We start from the raw sequence: 19,952 nt of genomic DNA, 5'->3' as shown, positions 1-19,952 counted from the left end.
GAGACCCCGGGAACCGGCGCTTTTTTTCTGCCCGGAGCGGTGCTGGAACTGAAGAGTGAATCCATTACGGCGGTTGCATTCGCTCGACGAATGGTGGCGGACGGGTGTTATCTCGTGGCGATCGGGTGCGAGCGTGGTTGCATAAAGCTGTATGCGCTAGGCGAATGGAACCTGCTGATGAACATTGAGGAATCGTAAGTCCTCGTCGGGTGGTGGCAATTGGAATGGTCAGTCATATTTTGTCTTTGCTTTTAGGAATGCCCACCATCTAACGGTGAAACGCCTATCATTCCGACCGGCCGTCGAGGATCATCAGTTGGCTAGCTGCGGTGACGATGGGCTAGTTCGGATTTATTCTATCAAAGTTTAAACGCCATGACCTCCGTGGCGGTTGTAATAAAGTATATTTTGTTTTAAATAGCAGCGCAGAAATGAATTTACTCCTGAAATTATTTTTTAAATTTTTATTCCATTTTTTGCTGGCTATCTGGGTAGCTTGCACGCACACTAACGCCGCAGCTATCTCGCTCTAGCTAACGTAAAGTCGTATGCCGTGTACATATCATTTTCCTGCCGATGAACGATCAAAACGTTCAAAACGGTATCTCTGCCACAAAAAAAATTGTGAATCTGGAGCCGCGCGGACGTGTTTTTCGTGCTCGCGTGAGTTTTCCCGTATTTTTCCCGTGAAACGCAGCGGCCAGAGGCCAAAGGCGCTGATCGTGTGTAAGTTAATCATCCCCCGTGAACGGAGCGTGAAAAATTACCCCTCCCGCTGGTTTGTGAGGGTGGGCATTTCGGTGAATCCCGTGGGTGCAGTGCTTGTCGCGGTGATCTTGCTTCGAATGAAGAAGAAAAATCAAGAAAATCTCGGGGCTCGACCCCCAAAACGGCATCGGCATCCCTTTTGCGGATCGCGCGTGATTTCTTCTCGACCGCAGGAAAAGGCGAAGGGCCACCAAAGGAGGCTTTGGTTCGTGTGCGTGCCTGCGTGCGTGCGTGTGTGTGCATGAGAAAGTGGAAGAGTGGCCGGAGAAGAGAAAGATGGGAATGTGGGAATGAAACCCCGCCGCGGCGGAACCCCGCGAAGAAGAAGCGACCGACGACAAACGGGAAGAACAAGCAAGAAGCAGCATAAGCAGAAGGAGAAGAAGAAGCGGTCTGCTGGTGCTCCGTCGTGTGATACGCGTGCGTCGTGGTCCCGCTCGGATGTGGTGGTGTGTGGTGCAGCTAAAAAAGTCGGAACGGAACTCCTAGAATTCTCCCCGTTCTCGTGATATCGCGTTCTTCTTCACTGTTTGTCCCAAGTTATCATCGTTCCGCGAAATAACGAGTGAAGAGTATCTTTCCGGTGAGCCACGGCCTACGCTGTCATCGGGCATTTTTCAATCAATTATGCTCCTCGAATGAGCGATGCAGCAGCAACCGCAGTAGGAGATTCCCGGAGATTTCCTCCGGGAAAACCCGAAACCATCGAAGCAACCCCCGCCCGTATTTGAGGTGGGACCCCTCCCCCGCCCATTTGACATTGCGCACGTACCCGTGTCCGAGTTGCGCCCGTTTGTGTTTGTGTAAGCGTGTGTCACGGGCGCCGTTCCACGAAATCGGGGATGATTGCATTATTAAGGGGGGGGGGGGGGGGGTGGGGTGGTTGTTTTGCTTCCCCAAAATGCAACCGCGCAAGCATCCCCAGTGGAGTGTGCGTCAATTAGACCAAACTAGAAGGGTGGCGCTAGATTGCAGGGAGTTGCTGTGTGCACTGTCGTGGTTCTTGGCCTGCTGCTTCTACCAAGACGAGGAGCTGCGGTGGTTGCGAAGGAAAAGCAACCTTCGCTGAAAAGGATGCTCGCAAAAGTTGCAGTTTTTCTCCCCGCGCCAGTGTCAGTTTTTTCAACGAGTTTCATTGTTAAATTTTCCTTCCCTTTTTCCAGCAGCGCGATCGTTTCCGGTGTGGTGTGGGTGTGTCTGTCTGGTGAGTCTACTGTGCATGTGTGTGCACGTAGTGTTTCCGTAGTGCGCTCTACGACAGTTCTCCGCGGTGTTGTGTTGTCGCCAACGACGCCAGGTGTTTGTCAGCCAACTCGAGTGCCCCTTTTTCGGCTTGTTGTGCTCCAGTTTCCCGTGACATTTTGCTCGACTTCAGATATCCCCCCCCCCCCCCCCCCTCCGCATACGGGGGACTGACTGACGCCCAGCACCGATAAGCGTAGAAAGCGTTGGGTAAGTACGCGAGCTGAGCTAGCAATTTCAAACTGCAACAACTGACAAAAAAACCCCTATGGAAGCTATGATTTTCAGACAGAGCAGCGCTGCTGCTGCTGCTGCTGCTACGGGCTCTTATCGATCACACTCTCACGAACAGCGGACACACGGCGGCTTAACGATGTTGTCTAGTGGCCGTCTCGGTGTTGGGAGCGAGATAATGAGGTCGGAATGATGGCGACTATGCGGCCTACTGCTACTGTCACTGCTGTTGCCGCTGCCGCTGCTGACGATGTTTTGATGGGACTGAAACACGCGCGTTACTAGATCTAGAACAAGCAATCGGGTGTTATACAGAACCCGTCCGTCCGTCCGTCTGTCTGTCTGTCTCCCACGGGCAGCGGTCATGGAATAACACGGGGCAAAGAGACACCAAGTACGTCTCAAGTTCTGTATTGTCGCGCCTGATCGCGTGTTAATTGTTTTATAATCTTGCGGACGGATGCAGATGACAACGACGCTATGGTGTGTGCGTGAGGGTGGTTCCGCCGCCAGCAGGTACAGACCTGCAGCTGGTTCCGGCGACAACGTTTTGCCGTTCCAGCTGTATTCTGTTACATCGCGTCTCGTTCTTTGAAAGTGGAGTAACCCATCTCGAGTTTCCTGCCCCGGGGGGGACCAGCGCATCATGTTACAATTTCTGTTCCGATCCGATCCGATGGTTTTATTGGACAGTTTTCCACTCATTTGGGTTGGGGCGTTAAATTTGGATTGATTAGAGAAAGGAGGCAAAACAGGCGCTGTCGTCGTTTGCACACTCAGTTCCCGGCGGTGAGTCAGTTCTGGAATGAGAAGAACCCGTTCCCACCAGCCCACCGAAGCAATTCATCCATGTCACTAGGACCCTTCCTGGGAGCTCAATACAATCGTAAAGCAACAAACAAACACACACCACACGCCCCTAGGGAACGACAGACGCCGCTTGTCTTATGCGGAGAAACAAAAATACAAAAAACGGTCAACCACCACCATTGATCCGTGACCATCATCATGGGAACCATCCTGGGATAGGGTAAATGTCGAGTTTTCCGTTCAAAAGGGGTTCTGCAAATCGATCGATCAATAACGGATTCGAGATCGCGTCGCTAACGAAGGTTAACGCCACATTGGTTTGGGATGGACGATGGTTCGAGTTTTAATATTGAATCGAGTTAATATCTGGAACACAGCCACAAGGTGGTTTCGCTTTTAGAGAGTTCTGTTCGGTCGTTCCTTGTGTGGGCAATCTTCGAACCACTTACGAACCCCGATTTGGTTCTCTTCGTTCACAATCCCGATTCTGCTGTAGAGCTATTGGGTCGACGATGACCGACCTCCGCTAATGGCCTGGGGCTGGGCGTCTGGCAGACCGGCAGGCAGGCAAGGCAGATGGAGGATTGGATTATTGCAAGGCATCAGGAGGACGGTGTGTTATGTGAAGCAAATCAAATTGCCCTTTGGTTGGCTTAATTTAAATGAAATATAGGGACATTGATCTATTAAACGTTTGCAAAATTAATTCTAATCAATATATTTTTTAAACCATCAATAGAAAGAAGATAATCGAGAAGAACTCTGCGAAGGATAATCATCAAGAAGCAGATTGAGAAGAATTAACAGTATCGATGTTGATTCCATTGAAAGAAGTAAACTGAAAAATTACAGGAAAATTGTTCTTGATTGTGAGCTCTGAAAAGATCTTCTTTAGAAGGTCAAGAACGCTCGCCTGGACCAGTAATCCTACAGTATCTAATTATAAAATAAACAGCCCAAATTCAACCCCAAAAAACGGGAAGTATCCCGTTTGTAATGATTCCCCTAAAATGGATATCTACACGCCGCTTCGTCGAGGTGTCCGTTCCGGGACCGATGTCATCATTATGTTGTGTCACGGCTGCGTCACTCGCACACACATGGGGCAGCATTAATTGGACCAAGTTTCGGGTTGTTGGTGTTAATCTTGGGCGCTGCATCGGGGAAAATTGCTGGCCATAAAAAAGGTTCATCATGCCCATCCCGAACCACCCCTCCTGCGGCTGGCGCTGGCCCTATGGGTGTATGGATTTGCTTGATTTATGATTCAATTTAATCACCACGCCGAACGCAAACCATATACAGCCGTCGCTTGTCTCTCGCAACGATGACCAGTCGGCTACAAACGTGTACCAAAGGGACGCGATGGAAGGGCGGAAAGGAGAAGCTGGCAATCTATTGGCATTACTTCCGGTGGTTTGATACTGCTGCTGGCGCACTGTGAGCACTGGCACTGATAACAAGACTCCTCCTGTCGCTCTGTTTGTCCTAGTAGGAAGCCTGGAACATTTTATTGTAGTTGTTCATCTAACGCCCATTCCCTCGGAACAGCCAGAACATTCCGATCCTCTTAGCACGTCATTTGTCTGCCATTTTTAATCCTCATCTTCCGCACCAGGAACTCTCCAGGGAAACGATTAAAAGCGCTCCATCGTTCCAACTCGAGCTCGAGATGGAAATGCATCGCTACCGAGTCCTTGCACCAGACGGCGAGGCCACACAGAAAAAAAAAACCAGAAACAATCCGGAACATGCAAATAAAGTCCATCCGGAATTTGTGCTGTGTTGTGTGCTCCTCCAGTTAGGCCACACAAAAAAAAAAAAAAATAAGGTCTAGCCTGCTATGTTCCCCCGGCACATAAAGCACATGAGGCATGAATTTGAAGTAAAGAGACTCTAGGTACCTTTTTGTTCTTGCCCACTCCAAAACCAGCCTTCCGTTTGTTCCTTCGTTCTGCTGCTGTTCATTTAGCGGGCTGGCTGGCGGTGGCCTCACCAAGGATGGCGCCACCGGAAGGTGCGCGACGAGGAGGAGACTCAATGGAGAAGACGAGTTCATCCGCATCCCGGCGCCACCAAGGCTAGGCCGCTGGTGTGTGTGCGGGTCTGTGTGATTGTTTTACAAAAAGGCCTCGAAAGGAACTGTCGGTCCCCTCCGTTTCCGTCCTTCTTTGTGGTCGCTAAGCATATCGCAAACGCACAGCCATACCGTGCCGTTCTGGATGACGCCAGGCACCGTGGTTTCCGGTTGCGGTGAGCTCACCTTTAACGCCACGTAGACAGAGAGAGAGAAAATGGAGTCGTGAAGTCTACGCCGCGCGATGTGGTTTCGTCTCTAATTGAGTTTCTGGAGCGACTGTTTCTTGTCGCTGACGCCACGACTGGGGCTTATGTTTGTTGTGTGCAGCAGCAGCAGCATCTTCTCGAAATAACGACAACAACAAGCGCATGATGGCACATAGCACGCACTAGAAGCACGAACTAGGCGAGGCCACCCGACTTCTCTTGACCTCTTATCTCTCGGAAGGTATGCTCTCTGTGCCCAGACACACCGGAAGAGCAAGAGATCTTCTTGTTGTATGCTCAGCTGCGGTGCGGCGACGACGACACTGGGACGACAAGACTTTTCCGGTTGAGTGCGCGGCATACAGGCAGGACGCCTCGTTATCTCGCGAACTGCTGCTGCGCTGCTGTGGCGCCTTGGGCACAGTCACACTGGCGATATATGTTGGCCACATCGGCGATCACGAGCACAGCGACGGTGTCCAAATTTTGGAGACACAGAGGCGTGGCGCCCTGGCTTCTGCCAATTCAGAGTTTAATTGGTAAAATTTGTTTTTCAAAATCAACCACCACCAGCGCTCTCTGGCGCTTGCCTATCGCGCTCCCCCCACCATCCGGGGGGCCATTCTGACGGTCGTTGTGCTAGATACATAAATCGCGCGCTCGCTCGCTCGAGAGTAATTTAATTCATCCTGCAAAAGTTGGCAGCGTTCCCAGGAGGATGCTGCATTCTTCTTTCGCCCCGATTCTCCCGGCCCGTTGGTATGGGCTCGCGGGTTTGTTTCGATCGATCGATTGAACGGTCCGCTCCGGATCCGCGCACCAGCAATTGATGATTGACCGCAACGAGCGCGCAACGCGAGAGTTCAGCGATTTCTGATTAATTGCTTCCTCCCGTACGCGTTGTGGTGCGTTCATCGTCCGGCACACATTTCCCCCCAATGGCTCCATGTTTCTCGCTTACCATAATTAGCAAATGACCACCACCGACGACCCCTTGGGCTGCACGGAACCCCCGGCCGGAGAGAGTGATAATGATGAGAGTAAAGAGTAAAAGTCGTCGAATCTGTGGAAGGCGCGTGCGTTGGTGGTGGGGAAAGCCGGCGGGGCGGCTGTTGGCCACCAGCATCACAGCATCGGGGGGAGAGCATTTTATTTTTTTAATGCCACTACCGCCACCACAGCTTCGTCTTTGCCGTGGTTTCCATCAGCACTGTGGGCGAATGAAAGTGCATTTTAATGGCGCACATCCCCCCACCCCGTGATGATGATGATGATGCTACTGCTGGTGAGGGTAAAGGAGTGGTGTCTTTCTCTTTCGGACAGACAACAACATCATCCGACGAGTGCTGCTGACCTCTCTGTTCGTTGGCTGGTTGGTTGGTTGGTTTTTTATCGCATGAACCTTATTGTTAGTGAGAGTGTTGTACGCGGTTACAATTGTACCATTTAAGATTTTCACTTTTCCTTCGAATTTTTGGGGTGGAAAATTTGGTCGCTAGCAGGATCTTAGCAAAAGGAAAAGCGCGCACCGAGATTGAGGGAGACGAACGGATGTCTTTTATGTTCCAGCTGTAAGTGGCAAGACAGACAAGACCGTAGAGGGTGTCATCCTTTACCGGAAGAGGGAATCGGAAATGCAAATCAAATTCATTATGAGAGTGTTCCCTGTTTTATGCTTCTAGCCGTCAATGCTGTGCTATGATCGCGAAACAGACACTCTCTCTCTCTCGCTCTCTGTTTCTCTCGTCCTCCTTCCCAAAGGTCACAGATGGTGGTAGTGGTGCTACGTTCCAGCATCATCTCGCTATCAGAGTGGCGCTGTGTTTTTTTTTTGCTTCCAATCTTTCTCCCCGATCGTACTGTTTCTCAGCTTTCGACGACTCTGCGAAACCAGCAGCTTCCCATCGTTTTGTTGTTGTTTTTAGCTTCCTTTTTCCCCGGTTCTCTTCCCTGCTCGGCACATTCCAATGCTATTTGTTGGTGGCGCTATCGCTGATAAAAACCCCCGGGCAAAAGCAAACTGTGCCTGCTCTGGAGCCTACGCCGGTTGTTTAATTTTTTTTTGCTCAGAAAAGAAAGGGACTGAGAGTGAAACCAGATTGCCAGCAGCTTCCGAAGGCGGCAGCCAGCAGCTGCTGTCCCCGGTCCGGGACCGCGTTGCATATTTTTGGGTTCATTTCTCGTCGCCCAATATGGTGCTCCACAGAGGGGGTTCGTAGTGGGTTTTATGCGCGCACATTGTGTATTCCATATTTTAAGGGCGATTCTAAACTATTTTCGATCCGCCTTTTTTTTATGAGCAAATAAATTATCAAAAACATATGCCCCGCTTTGCATAGAACGCGTTTCCGTGTCGTGTGTTGAATAATGTCTGCAAAACGCTAGTCGCCGGGGACCATCGCACAACGACCTCGACAGCGCATTATCTAGCCATGCGCTTGGTGCTGGGTCGCTTATCTTTCGCCTGACCATTACCTTGCCATTTCCGCTCATCAGCACCTTCTTCCCCCAGGGGGGAATTGACGTCACAAACAATGATGATGGTGACAGACCAACACATACATAAAAAAGGGGGGTAGTATTTTGAAATTTGGAAGATAACAAGCCCCACACCATATTTGGATTATCTGGTTTGCGGAAGATGCCGAGCGGTAAAGAGTAGAGTGTAGCAGCAGTAGCAAGGAAACTACAACCTTTGGATCGATGATCGCAGCGTGATAATCTAGAGGAGAGTTCCCGGTGGCCACCTTTTTAAAGCAAACCAATCCGGAGTCGCAAGTTGGAGTGCAAGCAGGCTACCTAGCGACCGTTATCTCGCCTTGAAAGCAATACACATTCCCTGCGGCACCCGCCCGTTAGCTTATCATCGTGAGGTGTGCAAACGGAACCCGGAGTGACCAATCGTGCGGTCGCTAATCAGCGCAACCCAGCGGCGCAATCGCCACACGGGAACACGGAACAACATCTTGCAGCAAATTTTGGAACATTCGAACCCCTCACTGTCAGTTCGAGAGCAAAAACCAATATTATCTTTCGCCCCAGGGTGTCCCCCAGAATGTTGGTTTGACCTCGCAAAAGGTTCTGGGTTTTCGACGAGAATTGATGCACTGCTCGCTCGCTGTCCCTTTTACTGGTTGGCGCATGCAAACGCGCGTTAGTTGCAATCGATTTTCCAGTAACAACCGGTCCCCTAGGCCTAGTATCACGGTGAACGAAAACGGATCATCGTGACACATAAATAAAGGTGGTTTCGTGGTAGTGGTGGTGCACTGGATTTAAACAGCGCGCTAGCCAGTCAGTCGACGAGATAGTGATCTGTTGGTGCTGCTGCTACCGGTAAAAAGGATGGCCTTCAACAGCAACAACAACAGCAGCGGCAGCCAGTAGCTTAGGGGGGTGTGGATTATGGGGATGTGAATAGCAGCCACAAGCCACCACCAACATCAAACAAAACCCATTTTCCTCCTCTTTGCGAACCCAAAATTAGGTCAGGCAAACACATACATACACATCGGGTGCACCTCAATGCTGCCATGAGTTGATGTCTGTTGTGTAGCAGCAGCAGCAGCGAGTGCATTGTGCTCTGTTTCTGTGTGGCGAGGCTTTGGTTTGATACGAGTGCTCCAATTCCCAGCCGTGACAAGCCTCTCTGTTGCTCTGCCATGGCCGTGTTCGTGTCTCGCACCCCTTTTTTCCGCTCCAATATTCAGAAACGAGAACTTGAAAAATCCATCCAGGATGTGGCAATAGTGTGGTGCCGATGATATGTCCCACAATTAGACATCCGTTGCATTCCACACAACACTCCGTGGGGCGTGGTGATGTGTTGTAGCTGTTGGATTGTAAAACATTGCGTTACAACATATCTGTTTGGTGTAGCTTACGATCGATCGTCCTCTGATGGCGGCCCCGGGGGCTGTATTTAACGTTTTCCTGGGTGAAGGTCAGGGTCGCAAGGAAAATTATGCTTCAATTTATCTCCAACGGATACTGGCCACTTTTCGACACTCTTTGCTCTTTCGCTCGAACTCGAACTTCCTGCGGGGCCCCTCACTCGGTCTCGGTCATCCATCAGGCAACACTTACTGCCCGATATCGTTCAAATATCGGTGCCAAGAACATGCTAGCGCAGCGTAAACAGGAGAAGTATTTAGTGAACACCGACGACCGTCCAGAACCGACATACAGCTGAAGCCGAATTTTAGAATGTTTCCAATTTTTCCAAACAAATCTCCTTTGCTTCCTTTCGTCCAACGAGGCCCTGGCGCTGTGATGACCGGACGGACGGACGGACCGATCGGATGTGTAGGAATCTAAAATACAAACGATCTTTTATTAGGGGAGGGGAAACGATTTGCTGAGACGATCAAAATCGAACAGTTTGGTGAGCACAAGGGGGAGGAATGGAGTTACCCGAACGCTGCTGCTACTCCGTTGCTTCTTCGCATTTGTTTATGCGTTGCATCTCGTGCCGTTCCCTGGATTGGTGTGTTTACTGCTCCGTTAGCGATGTGTTTACGGTGCGACACGATGCGGTTACGATGCGTCCTCCGCGTTCTCCGTGATGGCCTTGAAGGAGATCGCTCATAAATCTCACATCTCGGTTCTCCCCAATCTCCACAGTGCGTCATTCCGTCGAATCCCGAAGAATGCTTAGTTCTTGGAATTCCCAAGGAAATGATCGAGAACTGATTATGTAATACGATTTCGATTGATTGTTTTTTTTTTACATTTCGCTGACACTGCAAACAGCTTTGCGCTCCAGATGTCATCGACCGAATGTTTGTCACCAGTACAAACCCAGCAAAAGTTTCGTAGGAGAATATTTTTTTGAACCACCATAGTTGAAGTCGCGTCTCCAACTCACCAACCACCATATGGCTAATGCGGGTGTTGCAATCGGAACGAACTTGATCATGAACCTCGAAAACCGTTGAACCGAAACGGCAGCGACAGCATGCTGGGTGGTAAACACAGGATGCAAGGGTGTGTTTTATGCTTTCCAACCCTCCGGCCAAAGCAAACATCCTAAAAATGAATAAAACATTTCTTGCGGAGACCACGCGAAACATCATCAACATCGGAAATGTGAGAAGCGTTCGATTGGCGACTGGGACGACGGAGTCATCATCTGGTTTCCCCCCGGCGGGATGCGTGATCGTGGATCATGGAAACCACCTCTAGCACAGCGCACTCACCTTCCCAAGAGTGTGTTTGTGTGTTGCATGTGGTGATCATATGCCCCGGGACTCTCGGATCAACCCCCCGAGAACCGGTAGAGAGGAGGTGGAGGCCCATGAGTCATCAATTGGACTTTTCTCATGAGTTGGCGCCCTCTCGCGTGCGATCGCACGAATACAAGCGTAAGATACTAGACCGCCATCACCACACCATCATCGTCATCATCATCATCATCATCCGGTGCCGGTACGGATGATGGCCGGTTGGTGAACCCCTTTTTGCTTGTGCGTAGGATTTTGTGGTTCGGAAGATCGACTATCCGTTCCGTTTTTGGAGAGGTGAAGCAGAAGAGAAGGAAAGGGAAGAAGGAGTGTCTTACCTATTATCCGTTCGTTTGTGTGACGTTGGGAGAGTGATGCTACATTCGTTGAGACCCTCGCGATCATAGCGATACGCGATCAATTGTTTGTATCCTGTCATCGACCGCGTTCCATCCGATGGTGATGGACCACTTGCGCTCTCAACGTTCCACCAAGACACTGATTATGGAAGAAAGAGGGCATTATCGTTGGTCTCATCCCTTGATGCTGCACTTGATGCTTGTTTAGCAATTGCCACGGGGCTATTTTTAAAACCGCGCGGCGGTCCCCTACTTCTTCGAGACGACGGTTCCCATTCCATTCGTTTGTGACACACTTTATGGGGATTGTCAATTGAATGCCGGCGATAAAGGTAGAAGCGGCGGACGCAGCGTTTAGGACGGCGGTGCTGATCTTTGTTTTGCCTCGGGAATTGGTCGTCAACCGGATTCTTATGCTATTTTGATCCCCGGACGATTCGAATTCCTGTAAAATACAAACAATATTATGTGGAATTCTAAACGGAATTGTCTCTAGTAGTGTCATATTTAGTTCCACAACCAACTCCAAATTATGACGCAAGCTTTTTTGGGGATCTTTTTTTTTCGAGGGAACGAAACCAGAGAACCGGTTTTTTTTTGGGGAGGAACGCGAGACCTCTAAGATGATGGTCACACCAAAAATCGGTCATCGGAGGCTGTGTGCAGCGCAGCCCCCGAAGGAATGAGAATGGAGAAAGGAAACTGACCATCGGCGACGGTTTACTTCCCTTCCGCCGCCTTTTTGTCACGCTTCATGCCTTGGGTGCCGTCGCGATGTTGTGGTGGTTCCAGGAAACCACCTCCGGCGGTTGTCATTCAAATGATGGGCGGCCGGCTTCGCGATCGCTTTCGAGGTCAAGTGGCTGCCGATGATGATGATGATGCTTTTGTGGAGAGTGAAGGCAAACAAATGGTGGATGGCAAGAGGCGGGATGTGCGGCGGATTCCAGGGTGCCGAGAAAGGGATTTGGGATTTGGGGTGGCAGCCCGGCGAGAGAAGTGTTCTTCTCTTCTCTGCTTGGGAAGAATTTGTGTCTGTGGAAAGGTAGAAACAGAGGAAATGGTATGCAAATATGCGAGAAACGAAATCCCCGTTACCTGGTGCCGGGTGTTGTCGCTTGCACCATGTTTCGACTTTTTGGGAGATGAGATTTAGGATTCTTTTTGATCGAAACGAAGGTACAACCGTGTAGTGGTGCCACTTGGGCGAAGCAGAAGACGCTTGATTCAATTCGTTGGATCAAGTACTTTTCCATTTGAAGCACTCAACGCAAGTCTTCCCTCGTCCCGTGCGTCTCAGCAACCTGCCTGCGCGGCCTTCTACGTTATCTCCAGTGCGATGCGATGGTAACGGTATGATGGCAAAGAGACGCTGATGCTGGTGATGATGGTGGCGATACCCTCTTTAGGCATCGCTTGTGTGTCCCTCTCAATGAACGAGCAAGCGACGAGATCCCTGGAATGCAGCAGCCTCCAACCAAACGCCGAGATTGCCTTACTGGTTGGCTGACCCATTTCGCACTTGCTACTACTGCTTGGTCTCACACGGCACTGACTTATGCTCCGGTCCGCGGTCGCAAAACCGGCACCACCACCAGCGAGTCAGTTCGGTGAAGGTGCGTTGCTGGCACAGTTTATCTCAGCGTAGCCTAAGAGGAGGAGGGGGGGGAGGTCATGTGGCGTTGTCTCCGCACGGTAAAGTTGAATGAAAGTTGAACCTTCATCTCCGTCGTCGCGCTTTCGCCGAGGGGCGGGATTGGCACGCGCCGTTTGAGAGTTTGCCGGACGGACGAGAACATTCCACTCTCTCTCTTGTCTATTTCACTAGCTAGCGGGGGAGGAGGAGGACAATGGGTTATTGGAGCCAGTATGTCTTACTCTACCTCTCGTGCTTTAACTTTTGTTTCTATTTTCTCGAACGCTATTTTCGAAGTTTCTTGGAAGCGGCGGCACACATTTTAAGGAAAGTGGACCAGAATTCGATGAAGGATAATCTCTACCGTTCGTCTGTTGGTTCTAGTTTGAAGCGCTAGTCCTTAGCTATGGGCACTATGATTGTTGCTATTCTGATCACACGTAGCAATGGAGATACGCCTGCTACTAGGCGCATAAATGGAAGTTCAATCGATACTGCGCTAATTTATAAAAAAAATATTTAATTGAATTTAACAAAGAATTGCTTAAAATTAATATAAACAAAGTATTTCTCTCCAGCATTCCTATCGAGTCTATTCTGCAATCGACCATCGGAGGGGGAGAGTATTAAATTACCAGATGGTGCGATCTTCACCCATCCGGAAACGGTCAATGGTGGCGCTGACCTCCCGGGGGGCGCGCGCACCATCTCCGCATTCTTCACTCACTCTTCCCACCCCTCGATGGCGATTGAGCTGCAGCTTTTTTCCGCTTCACCAACGAATTAAGTGAATATGAAATTGGTGAAAATGGAATGTTTTATCGCTACACTTATGTTTTCGTCCGCCCTCCCACCCGTTTGCCACCTACACTACGCCACCCACTATATTAGTAGTTAGCAGCGAGCATTTCACTCGTGAACATGCTTACGCTCGGAGGCGGCGAGGAGTTGGCCCGGCTGGCGTGTAGCGAGTGCTCTGTGCGTGCAAATGTGTTGCACACACGCATGTTCCGTGACCGGCTGTCTCGTCACTTTGGTGTACTTTTCACTGATTAATCAGTCGGACGAGATCTCTCTCTCTCTCTCCCTATGGTTCACTCGGCGGCGTTGAAATGAAAAGTGCTTGGAGTGCTGGAAGGTTTCCCAGAGTTCCAGTAACTTTTCGGACCAAATGGAAGCGGACTGTGTCAAGTCAAGGCCGGTGCGGTGCGGTGGTCTTCTACAACCAATTTCCCTTCAGAGACCTACCGAGTGGAAAGATGTGTCATGTTTCGCTCGTTCGTCTCTGCTGTTCACCCGTGCGCGGCCACCGGATTCCGCTTCTCTAAAACCCATCGGAGCACGCTTCATCACGCTCGTTCATGAGCGTTAATTAGCGAAGGTAACGTGCTGCTGCAGTAGGTGAAGAAGAAGAAGAAGAAGAAGAAGGGGACTGCTTTACCCTGTGGTTGGAGAAACACGAGACTCCCGGAGTCTGGTGCGCTCCGGATGATATGTGATGCCGGCGAAAGGTGCCACAAATTTGCCAGCACTTTTCGCGTTCGCTCGGGGTCTCTCTTTAGGGCGGCACCAATTACCATAGCAGCACCACACAGAGAGCGCATACTTATCACACTCAATTGGCGATGCGGGCGGCGGAGGATGATGGTAATAATGTTCGAGTCGCGTCGCATGTCGTGCTCCACTGATACGACCGCGAGGTATATTTTGTGATTGAAACATCACGAGCCTCAGCATCAGCAAGCAGCCAGCGCAGCTGTGCAACCACATTAGGGCGTAGCCCACCCTGATGGTGCGGTCCGTCAAAGTGTCACCGAAAAGTCATGTTCATGATGCTCGCATTAACACCACAGGAGGCACTGAATACGTAATGCTTGTAGGGAAGCTGTGGAAACTGTGGTTTCGGTGGCTACTGCGTGCTTATTAGTGCAACGGCAAGCTGAGGAAATCCAGCTCTATCGTTGGGATTTCGCTTTCCGTCGAGTAAATTGAACCTTTTTTTGGGAGGGCGGAAAATTCCGCAAAATCTGCTTCTTTTTTTGGGAGCCAAACGAAGCCATTTTACTTCCAGCATATAAACGTTTCCTCGGTGGGCATTCGGAGGAGGAGTGATTGAATTCCTGGCCTCGACGGTGGGGCGCTGCTCAAGGACTTCCTCGTTATGGGGCTTGATTGATGTCGATCCTTCCATTTGCTTCTGTAAAAACCACAAACCACAACCGAGAGAGAGAGAGGGCAAGGACAAAAAAGGGGCAAACCTCACATACCAGCAGTAGCAAACCACATACGCACGTACGCGCAAACCCCCAGGGGTCGGGAGGAGAGTCGAGGGATACAGAATAGCCCGGCGACTGACGTACTTACGCACGGGAAAATATGGCTGCACAATTTTCATGTGAAAGACTCCAACATCATCATCAACTTGTACCTCTCTCTCTCTGTGTCCCTGTGGCTCTGTGTTTCATCCTCCCGCGGTTTTGCTTATGTGGAGCACATCGTGTTGTGGTTCGATTGATGGGCGGAGACCAGATCCATGGTGATGAAGGGTAACCAACGTCACCACCGGGGTTGGCAGCACAGCGCTGTAATGATGAGGAAGATTGCTTGTAATGAATTCTTGATTTTCAAGCGGCATAATTGGTTTTCGGGTATAACTTTTCCTTTTTGAAAAGTGCTTGCACAGCAGCAGCAGCACGGTTGTTTGGAGCTACAGAATGGGCGTCATGGGCCATTCGGGGTTACTAACGAGTTATTATTTTGGCCGGGATATTCTGGGAACTGTTTGAACTTTGTCTTTTTGGGAGGAAAAACTGTGGAATGTCCGATGTGGTCGTAGGTTGATAACAACGTAGGTGGTCAGTGCGAGAGGTTGCTTTAGCGTTTATTTGCAGAGTTTTTTTTGCATAAACAATTCATTTATAAGCTCCGATTTGACACGGCAATCCATCGTGAAGTAATAAAATTGTTCCGTCAGATCTCAGCACACATTGGGGCTTTGTAGCGAATGGATTTGTTAAGTGATTCCCTCCCCCCGTGTTATCAAATTGATCTATTCATTGACAGAATCTTAATTCTGACCACTTCCAAGCGGGACTTTTTCTTCGTCGCGGTTTCTCAACCATTTTGCAAATTAAATTATATCTTCCAGAAATGCCAACAGCATTCTCCTGAAGAAGGTCTCTGTCGCAGCGAGTTACGGTTGCACAGGAGCACTTGGATGGACCGGGGAAGATACCATGACAGAAGTGGGATGGGAGTGGTGCGAATCGAACCAAGCATAAGTGGGGTTCTGTCTGTCTGTCCCCATGAATGAGACCGGAAATTAGATTATTCGATTTGATTGGCACTACAAAACGGACAAACGTGCTTCTCGGTGCTTGTCGTTTGGGTAAAACGAGTAGCCCACCGCTAGAGACAGAGAGAGAGATAGATGGGAGACTCTCCGCCACTCCACCGACATTGAGATGACAATAACGAAACCATCGGTGGAGTATTGGTCAGACAGTCGTGCACCGAGAGAATCCAAGGAGAGGAGAAGAAGTGGGGCTTTGTGGAGCGGTAATTGTAATCTAGAGAAATAGCCGTTTAATAGGTTTAGACATCGCAGCTGGTTATGCTGTGGTATGCAATACTGGTGTTCCTCACTCGAATTAAATCAGGAACGGGCTTCTTTGATTGGTTACCCGTGGCGCAGTGACTACTTTGATTACTAATCCGTCTGCATCGTTTGTAGTATCCTCAAAGAAAAAAAACTGATCGCTTCGAACCAGTTGGATGTTTCTTATCAATCACTGGCCCATTTCATAATAACATACCACGGTGTACCTTAAAGACACTACGCACATATGGTGCAAATGCGTAACAGTAGACCGCATTCCTGCTTCTAGGTGCGTTTGTGTGATTGAAGGAATTGTTTATGCTATGTACTACCACTGGCCGCTTGAGGGCCGCTGCGTATGCTCCGCACATTTTACATCATCATCATGCTACTTTAACGCTCAGACAACCCGTTGGTAGACGAGTGAGTGGGGGCACAGCGTTAGCCGGTACCATTACATCATCACACACGCGACTCCATGGATCGCCACCGGATTGTGGATCAAGTTCGCGCGCGCAATTGTTACTCTCGTCGTGCGCTGGCTGGCTCACTGGTTGGGTGGTTGGGTGGCTGGTGCGGAATTCATAAATTAACGACATTCATACAGTCCCATGTTCCGTTCCGTTGTCCCTTGTGCACACCACTCTACGCGCCCTCCGCCTTTTTGCCATTCCGGTCCACTCATTGTGGGAGCTGCATCTCTTTCCTTCGCTAGTGTGTTCGCGATAGGATTGAATTCCTTTGGCGTTCCCAGGGTTTTCAACTGCGGAACGAAATGTTTCCATGCTTCTCGGCCCAACGCCGTTGCCCAGATGCAGCACATGTTGGTGGTTGGCAGTGATATAGGAGATAGTGCTGTGCGCCTATCAGTACTGTCAAGGGAACTTAAAAAGGGCATACAAGAAATGTTTCGTTAGTAACCAACTCGATGGTATCACGGACCGTATCTCGCTTTCAACAGGAAACGTTCGTCGGAATGTTTCGAAGGAAAAAAAGATTGCTCAAGAATGGCGCCAAATGTTTCCTTTCCGGTTCCACTATCAGAAGCATTTCGTGTAATATTATTGAGATATTATGCATTCTCGCACTTATTTCTCTAGAGGAAACCAGATGCCAATAACAGTAAATACCATAAATATACTTTTTCCATGGAAGGGTTCAACTCAAAATAGATGTAGTCATAAGAAATTCTCGTTTACATTTCAAGGAGCCCTCCATCCTTATCTGGTATTGCACATTTTAGTTTCTTACTAACCAGCAGCTTCCGACGAATGAAAACTTTTGATTAATTTGTTCTATTTTTGTTCCTTTTCTCTTCTCCTAATTTACCTAGTAACCATCACAAGGACGGGACTTCTGTTTCCTTCAATGCGGGTTGCCAAAGGATCGATCTGCTCCTGGAGACCAGCGAAGTGTGTTATTCCTCCTCCACCACCCTTGGCGCTACAGTGAGCGGTACAGATACTGACAGTGGAATAACATCCCTGAGGGATACAGACACGCGGTGGGATTTGCGAAGCGAAATTCCCTCCATAAAACAAAAGGAAGAAGGTGTAGGAGCAGGAACTCTAGCCAACCAACACCGATCCACAACACACAACCACACAGACACATAGACAAGATGGGGAAGCTACTGTCGAAGATATTCGGCAACAAGGAGATGCGAATTCTGATGCTGGGCCTGGATGCGGCCGGCAAAACAAGTGAGTAGAGTGAAGTGTGGGGCGCGGTGATTTGATCGATCTTTCTAATGTCCCCCCCCCCCTTTATTCTCCTTCTCTTTTTGTTGCAGCTATACTCTATAAGCTTAAACTAGGCCAATCGGTAACGACAATTCCAACGGTTGGATTCAACGTGGAAACCGTCACGTACAAGAACGTCAAATTCAACGTGTGGGACGTTGGGGGACAGGACAAAATTAGACCCCTCTGGAGGCATTACTATACGGGTACGAGGGTTGACCTGATAACGATTGGCACTGTTTGTACTGAATGTTCCGCCATCATTGTTCTATCATTGTTTTTTTAGGTACGCAAGGGCTAATTTTCGTGATCGATTGTGCGGATCGCGACCGGATAGACGAGGCGCGCCAGGAGCTGCACCGGATAATAAACGATCGTGAGATGCGGGACGCCATCATACTGATATTTGCGAACAAACAGGACCTGCCAGAAGGTACTGACGGGCACTAGAGGGACCATTTTAATCACGTTCTAATCGGATTCATTCTCTCTTTCTATCGCACAGCAATGAAACCTCACGAGATTCAGGAAAAGCTTGGCCTGACACGGATACGCGATCGGAACTGGTACGTGCAGCCATCCTGTGCCACCACCGGTGACGGTCTGTACGAGGGTCTGACGTGGCTAACGTCGAATCACAAGTTATGAGAATAATTTTACTGACTGCCGCAGAGCAAAGGGAACGGCGGGGATGGAAGTGGCGTGCGGTTCCCTGTAGGCTAGGGAACGGAACAGAACGAGAGAGCGAGCGAGCGACTGGCAGGGGACGTGGGTGCACATGTGTCGTGTGTCTGTGTTTGTGCATCTGGGTGTGTATGCGTGTGTGAATCCTTCCTGTGTAAGAACATTTATTAAACGGCAAACAAAAACAAACAAAAAGGACGTGCATAGCAACCAACAGCAACAGCAGCAGCAGCAGCAGAAGCAAGTTGATAAAAGAAAGAATGTTAGACTAGCAGCCATTACACTCACTCAAACACGCTATGGTGGTGCTGTAGTTGCGGACCCCGAAAAAGGCAAAAACTGCTCACATTACATTGGAAATAGTTAGTTCTATCCGGCGACCCTGGTATCCGGTCTAGAGATTCCGGTTAATAGAAACGACTGTTGTACAGTGGAATAGAGAAAAAAAAAGAATCGCATACAACTCCTTCTCTCCGTATCTTTCTATCGACTGTCCAAAGATCAGCCAGCCTTGAACGACTACGACGACCTATGAAGGCTCGGCCGGTTGAAGAGCATAGTTCAATTGTGTAGATTATAAGGAATGTGGTTCGCCGTGAGCAGCAGCATCCGCCGGTAGTATGCATTATATCAGAGAGATCAGGATTAAAAATGAAATATGAAGACAGGACAGTGAAGAAGCTCATACTGCTGCGCTGTTGGGGTAACAAAAAGGGAAGGGGTACAGTGTGATAGCCGTGCCCAAGAAACAGAAACAGATAAAAACATATTGAAATCGCTTAGCTTTTAGCGCTCCGTTCTCCGTTTGTTTGTAATGTTTGTTCCAAAAGCGCGAAACGCGAAGCCACGTGGTGTCACCACGTGCAGTTGAAGGGGTGCGATAAGGCATGCACCGTCACACCAACACAGACACACACATACGCGCATTAACAAGCGTTGCACACACTCACACATACACGGGACAAATCAGGAGGTGCTGTCCTTAGAAACAGTGCAGACCGGAGAGAGAACGAAATGATCGATTGCAGGATCAATGGGGAGGGATAATTAGCATAGCGCAAGCGTGTTTGCAGCAGCGTCGAAGCGAATTGAAGAAAGTGTTGGAGTGCAGGAGGGCGGCTTCTTTAGTTTTTTTTCTTTCCCCCCCCCTAAAAGCTGTGTCAGCTGTGTGTGGCCGGGGGATTAGTTGCCTGCGAGCGAGCGACACAAAACGTTGTAAATACTATTGTACGGTAAAAGAGTAATAAATAAACAAAAGCAACAAAGTAGCTAACTAGTGGATGACTTGTAATGATAAAGTAGATAAGACACGCGGCCATCAGTAAGTAATGTTTCATCCCTCGCACGCACTATCATTATCAACAGCACTAG

The 19,952-nt window shown here is 49.5% G+C and overlaps 2 protein-coding genes across 6 annotated transcripts in view; both read left to right on the top strand.

Annotated features, from left to right (window-relative positions):
* The window catches only part of LOC126575338 (elongator complex protein 2), a 2,836-nt gene extending 2,422 nt beyond the window's left edge, over nt 1-414 (top strand). The window contains exons 4-5 of the mRNA XM_050235981.1: nt 1-194; nt 256-414. The exon at nt 1-194 is cut by the window's left edge and continues 295 nt beyond it. Of these exons, the coding sequence (XP_050091938.1) occupies nt 1-194; nt 256-370 (309 nt within the window). The 3' untranslated portion in view covers nt 371-414. The remainder of the gene's footprint in view (nt 195-255) is intronic.
* Nucleotides 415-619: 205 nt separating this feature from the next.
* On the top strand, nt 620-19,865 carry LOC126575639 (ADP-ribosylation factor 6). Of its 5 annotated transcripts, none has more exons than XM_050236441.1 (6): nt 620-663; nt 1,932-2,220; nt 17,489-17,858; nt 17,948-18,103; nt 18,184-18,330; nt 18,403-19,865. In XM_050236441.1, the coding sequence occupies exons 3-6, from the start codon at nt 17,777-17,779 to the stop codon at nt 18,543-18,545; spliced, it is 528 nt and encodes a 175-aa protein (XP_050092398.1). In that variant the 5' UTR covers nt 620-663; nt 1,932-2,220; nt 17,489-17,776; the 3' UTR covers nt 18,546-19,865. The 5 variants fall into 5 exon arrangements, with proteins under 5 accessions (XP_050092398.1, XP_050092396.1, XP_050092395.1 ...); XM_050236439.1 differs by having other exon boundaries at nt 625-726; nt 1,935-2,220; XM_050236438.1 differs by having other exon boundaries at nt 625-726.
* The last annotated feature ends 87 nt before the right edge of the window (nt 19,866-19,952 follow it).

Source organism: Anopheles aquasalis, chromosome 3 (genome assembly GCF_943734665.1).
Source record: "Anopheles aquasalis chromosome 3, idAnoAquaMG_Q_19, whole genome shotgun sequence".
Taxonomy (NCBI): Eukaryota; Metazoa; Arthropoda; class Insecta; order Diptera; family Culicidae; genus Anopheles; species Anopheles aquasalis.
This window is presented reverse-complemented; position numbering and strand designations above follow the sequence as displayed.

Coding starts and splice junctions, on each gene's coding strand:
- LOC126575639 (XM_050236441.1), top strand. CDS start 17,777: ATGGGGAAGCTACTGTCGAAGATATTCGGCAACAAGGAGATGCGAATT. Junction 18,104..18,183: donor CTGGAGGCATTACTATACGG/GTACGAGGGTTG, acceptor TTGTTTTTTTAG/GTACGCAAGGGCTAATTTTC. Junction 18,331..18,402: donor CAAACAGGACCTGCCAGAAG/GTACTGACGGGC, acceptor TCTATCGCACAG/CAATGAAACCTCACGAGATT.